The sequence below is a fragment of the Seriola lalandi genome, unplaced genomic scaffold, assembly GCF_002814215.2.
Source record: "Seriola lalandi dorsalis isolate HSWRI2012SDOR001 ecotype SW California unplaced genomic scaffold, Sedor1 jcf7180002054584, whole genome shotgun sequence".
NCBI classification, from domain to species: domain Eukaryota; kingdom Metazoa; phylum Chordata; class Actinopteri; order Carangiformes; family Carangidae; genus Seriola; species Seriola lalandi.
Genome location: NW_019525137.1, coordinates 638667 through 644666, shown reverse-complemented (window position 1 = coordinate 644666; position 6000 = coordinate 638667). Strand labels below are relative to the sequence as shown.

Here is a 6000-nt window from a genome sequence, read left to right as displayed (position 1 = left end):
GCCCCCCCCCCCTCCCCCTCCGCTTTTTATTTCTCTGCATGTCCTCCCTACACTTCCCCATTCCTCAGTGTGTGCCCCCCTCCCTCATACCCCTCCCACTGTTGGCCATGATGGGACTGAGTTTGTCTTTTTCCCTCCCTTTCTCTCTCTGTTTCTTTATCCTCTTCTCCACTGTTCATCATTTTCCTCTCAGTCACCTTCGTCATCACTCTGTTCTCCCAACTCAGCTGTTTGACCTCACGCCTAGTCTTCCTCCCCTGCACCCGCTCTTCCTCCTCCTCCTCGTCATTATTGTCTTGGAAATGTTGGACATGTATCCTCCCCTCCCTCTCCTCTCTTGCCCTCCTCCTCCATCCTAACCGCGAGGAAATCATTGCTGACAAAGCACGGCTGTTTGATATGGAAGACAGAAAATCCATCAGCGACAACAGCAGCGTCAACATCAGAACTAAAATCCCCCAAAAACGTTCACCCCCGTTCCATCCCCAAACCCCACACCTCTATCATTTTTTTTACTTTCTTCATATGTGAGCCCTGAACCTTCCCCCCTCTCCTTCCCTACCTACCTACTTGCCTACCAACTGCTTCATTTTGTAAGCTACACACTGATACTGATCATTCTCATTTATTTATTTTATTTTTTTTATTTCTTCTGGGGGATTTATCAATTGTTTGGGGATTAACACTCTAACAGGGATTTTGGCGCTTCTTCATCGCTTCTTGCTTCTTGGCTTTGGTTTTTTGCTCAAACGCCAAGAGGGGCTGAAGGTCTGGTCATTTGGGCTTCTCATTAACCTGCTGCTCACTGTTTGTCCCCTTGTCACTTGTGTTTTAGAGAAAGATGAGGCTGCAATTGAGAGCTCTGAGTTCAATGCCACGTCAGTAGCTGATGTGGACAAGCGGGTGAAACGGCGGCTACTTATGGGTAACTCTTTTCTTCCTCTTTCTATGTGTTGCCATGGCGCTTGTGCTTGTATCCCCGACTCCTCTCCGTTCCTCCTTGTCCTCCTCTCTCTCTGTTTTTTTTTTTTTTTGTAAACCTTTGGTGCCCACTGTGTCTACTCCCACAGTCACAGTTCTGTTACAACTGTATCTGACGTGATGAAAAAGGAGTAGAAGAGGTCGCTGTTTTCCTTTAAACCCTTCCTCCCCAACTTTACCCACTGAAACTTCTGGATGGCTCTAAGGTTTTCTCATTAACTAACTTTTACTTTTCCAGTTAGACCTTACTCCAAATGCTTTGTGTTCCAGTCCCCTTATTTTTGATTACCTATAACTTACTAGCAAAGAAAAAACCCTGAAAATGGTCAGAAACCCGACTTGCACCAAGAATATTTGGGAGAATATTCCCAAAACCTATCTCCTGTAGCAGCTGCAGTAAAGGCGACAAAAGAAACACCAGTCCTATGATGTCCCACATCCCTGTGAATCCTTTGTTCAAGGTTGAGGTATCAAGGTTAAGGTCAGCACACCGGACAGAGCTTTGACCAAATAGATGTTTGGTTTGGTTTTAGTTTTTCGTATTGAAGACTTCAAGTGACACAGTAGAGATTTCTATCATCAGATGTGTCTTTTATTACTGTACATCAGTGTCTATTCACTTGGACCATCTTTTAAGAGCCACTGGTCAAACTGAATCCAGTCTGTTTTTGAAGTGGAAATCTTGATTCATTCATTTGAATAAGTGTCAGCATCACTGAATGAGGTAACACAATGGTGATTGAGCCTGTGACCCACTGATGAAGTTACGCAGAAGTCGCATTGCATTGAATCCGGTGTCTGATATGACTTCTGCGCAAAATAACAAAGAACTCAAAGTTAGTGCTGTGTGGTTCAAAAAGGTGCAGTTCACCATAGGTGTCACCCAAAATTACAAAACTGAGATCTCAGAGATTCCTACTTTAAAGTGATAGTTGGGGTAATGTGACGTGGGGTTGTGTGAGGTACTGATCTATTGTCAGTGTGTTACCTGCAGTAGATTCAGATCAGAGAAGCAGCAGGAGCAGAGGTACAGAAGCTGAGTGATGAGCTGCTGTGGACGGGATCATCAGAAAAAACATATTTTAGTCACTGTAAAAAATACATACAGAAAAAAAACTCAGCCAAAGCGTCTTTTATTTTGAATATTTTCACATTTTATCTGACGTCAAACAGACCTTTACTTTGGAACTACAGTTTGTGAACCGCTAAACTACCGTATTCCTACACACAAGCACAACTATTACATGCACTGTATTATTCTGCAGGGATGGTGTGTAGGAATATGGTAATTCAACAGTTCACAAACTGTAGTTCCAAAGTAAAGGTCTGTTTGACGTCAGATAAAATGTGAAAATATTCAAAATATAGAGACATGATTGATTTTAGCTTTTTTTCTGTGTATTTTGTCTAAAACATGTTTCTCTGCTGACCCTGTCAGCAGCTCATCACTCAGCTTCTGTACCGCTGCTGCTTCTCTGATCTGGATCTACTACAGGTAACACACTGAAGATAGATCAGTACCTCAGTCAACCCCACGTCTAATTACCTGAACAATCACTTAAAGTCCATCTTTAGGTATTTCACTCCTACTATAAAAGCCAAGTGATAGCTACTAATAAATGAGAACATCATGGTTTGGATTCTGAAGGACTTCACCCGCCGCTTCCTACTCTTGGACCTTTAAAAACGTCTTTCCATGAATTACCAAATGTTTTTGCTCCGACTCGGTCAGTCAGACTTTCACATCATTAAAGGGCAATTCACTTTCCTCCTCTGCTGTCCTCCGAATTTAACCTTTCTTTTATTTCTACGACAGAGGTACATCAGAAATCTCCTCCAAACCAATGTGCTATACTGTAGTGTATTAAACCATGTTCCATACTTGCACAAGTTTCATTTCAGTTGGTTCTGGCCAGTGTGGCTTGGAGGAAGAGTGGAGAGTTTGGTTTTGAGGATGCTCCCTTGTCCCTCCTCTACCTCTCTGTTTTCCTCTCTCCTCCCTCAACAACCTTGTAACTAAATATTTGATTTCTCCTCACTGGCTAAACACTGCTTCACCTCCTTTTGAACATGTCACCTTTCCCGAGGGCGTCCCACTTGTAACCTGAAGTGGGTTGTCATGTCTACCCCACTGGGATTACATAGGAAAAACCTCCCAGCAGGGATTAAAGTTATTCATCTCTGTATGCAGCTCCTCCACAATGAGATACAGATCACTCACAGCAACAGTAGTTAGTGACATGTCAGACTTAGACCTGGTCTAAGTTGTGAAAGGCTTTTATTCCAATGTATCGAACTGCCTCCAGGTTTCTGATTGCACAGATAGAAACATTATCCCTTTACCTATTAAACAGCTGATATTGGAGTCAGCCGACACATGCACATATATGTGGCTCCATCATGAAGAGACACGTGTGCGTGCATGTGGTTGCTGAGAGCACAGGGGCCACCTTAGTGCTGCACTGGCACAGCCTGAGCAGCATCAGTATGTTAGATTTGACACTGCTATCAGTTTGTCTGCTTCCTCTGACATGTGGCGTTCCCGTCTCTGCCCCCACCGCTGCCACAGCGGAGACAACACGCAGGTCAAGACAAATGGAGCTGCAGCTGAGGCTCTAATGAAAAGGCGCCGCAGAGAAAAGGAAAGGGAAGAGAGGGCAGAGAAGAGGAGAGGAGGGAGCATGGGTCATACTGAGAGACTGCGATGGTGATATTGAGTGAAAAGCTAAATCAGGAGCCGGGTCAAGTGTCAAAACAGAAACTGGGTAGTGTGCAGTAGCTGTGGCCCTGAAGTCCAAATAAACCATCACCTCAGGACAGATGGAGCTAAATTGAGGTGTGTGTGTGTGTGTGTGTGTGTGTGTGTGTGTGTAGGTGTGTGTGTAGGTGAATCCACAGAGAGTGATTACAGGACAGAGCTGTGATGATTGGCAGCTGTTGTAGGTGCCTATCATGGTGCAGTGGGCAAGTTGATCTTGCCCCTCACACCTTTTTCCAACAGTGCAGACGCTAACACAGTGCACATCAGCTTTAATCAATAGAACATGTGTCCTCCTCTCACAGAGAGCGGTTTGCAGACATCAGCATTTCCATTTGTACACTTACCTCATTCAGCTGCTTGTTCAGATTTAAATCCTGTTAAAATTGTGCATCATGTCATGAATATGTTAAAGAAATGTGTTTTTTTATCCTGGTCAACAACTAGTCTTTACCATATAGGTACAGTCCTAATGGGCTGTCATTAGTAACACTAACGACAGAAGAGTTCCACTCCACGATGAGCACAATAGTGAACAGACAGTTTGTTATTCAGTGAAAAAGTAGTTCAGGATTTTGGGAATTATGAGTAGATTGATACCACTCTTACAGCTGTCTCTGTGACATATGAAGCTACAGTCGGTTACTGTATCTCAGATCAACATAAAGACTGACAGCAGGAGTAAAAAAAAAATCACAAATTACATCTAGTTTAGTTAAACTGTCCAATACAGAAGACAAGATGGTTTTACAGGGGATATATATATAAATGTATATATATATATATATATAATTATATACATTTATATATACATTTCTCTGTTAACTAAGGTAAGTGTCATCATAAATTTCAAAGTGTGGCCATATAAAATTTTCAGTGGTGGAACAAATATTCGGGTCAATGTAAAAATACTTCAATAAGTATCAACAGCAAAATGTAGTGTTAAAGTAAAAGTCCTGATTTGGTTCCTGTGAGTGATTATATATGTCAGTGTGTGAGCAGCATGTCACTGTTGTAGTTGTTGCAGGTTCATATACAGTTTTATAAACAGGGACATGGATCAATCTGAGGGGTCGTCAGGTTATCAAAGAGAGAGGAAAGAAGAAGAAACACAAAGAAGTAAAGGCCCGGAATTTTTTTTTATAAAGATTACAACACAACTTCAACTTGGTGTCATTTCATCTCAGTCTCTTTGACTGGACCAGCAAATCAATGGAGCTCTTTTATCTACTAGGGAAATATCGCCATCTTTAGGTCACCTAACAACAAGCGGAGCCTTGAGACCTGATGCTAAGCCCCGAATCTTTACAATGTCTGGCTCCGCCCATGGTGTGTTGTATCTTAAAAGTAAATAGTAAGTAAAGCTGTCAGATAAATGTAGTGGAGTAGAAAGTGCAATGTTTCCCTCTGAAATATAGTGGAATATAAAGTAGTAATTAGAAATAGTCGAGTAAATATGTATGTAGTTATTCACCACTGAATATTTGATCAGATTTGATTCATAAAAATATACCAAAGAAAACCGATGAAACATTCAACAAACAGCACAAAACCTGGTGCTTCCAGTCATCATGAGGGGGTGAGGGGGTACGTTAAGCTTGTCCAGCACATCAATCACGGCCGACGGTCGGTCTGTGTTCCCGCCCCCAGCCTGCAGGCCCCGGGGCTGGATGTGGCCTGGAGAAAGAAGAGCTGTGAGCAGGACTGTACTCACCCTCAGCTAATGATAGGGCCCACTGTACTCAGTATAAATCACTCTGACCCATAAACACCACCCCTGCACGCACTGGGCCTGCTCACATGCACCCACACCTTCAACACTCACACACACCTTCTGTATACACCTGTGCAGGTGACCCAAGTTGGGGCGTGCAGAAGGGACGTGGTTCTGCTGTCGTACCCTACAGGGCCAATCAGACAGGCTGCCTGGATGATGGAGTGTCTCTCCTTCCAGGGAACACTACAACATAGCATTTGAGAAAAACCTCCTGCCCCCGTTCTCCATTTGAAAGAATTTGGAAGAATCTAGCTATCTGTCCGCAGAGCTTCTCCAAACAGAGAGCTAGACACGAAAAGGATTGCGAATGACGAACACAGAGCTTTGACGGATAAACACAGCGAGGAACAAATGCAAGCCAGAAAACAGAGAGAAGCCATGAGACTGATGTTGTTTGGAGCTGCATGAGGGAACACAAACAAATGTACAAATACCTTCCTGTTTCCTGATAGAAAGCTCCGGCCATCATGGCTCTGATGTGTTT

The 6000-nt window shown here is 43.2% G+C and overlaps 1 protein-coding gene across 2 annotated transcripts in view; it reads left to right on the top strand.

The window, feature by feature from the left end:
- The window catches only part of scube1 (signal peptide, CUB domain, EGF-like 1), a 109588-nt gene that overhangs the window by 66109 nt on the left and 37479 nt on the right, over positions 1-6000 (top strand). The window contains exon 7 of one of the 2 annotated variants that reach the window (XM_023418748.2): positions 836-925. The exons of the other annotated variant lie outside the window; for it this stretch is intronic. Coding sequence (XP_023274516.1) covers positions 836-925 — 90 coding nt within the window. The remainder of the gene's footprint in view (positions 1-835; positions 926-6000) is intronic. 2 annotated transcript variants of the gene reach the window in all.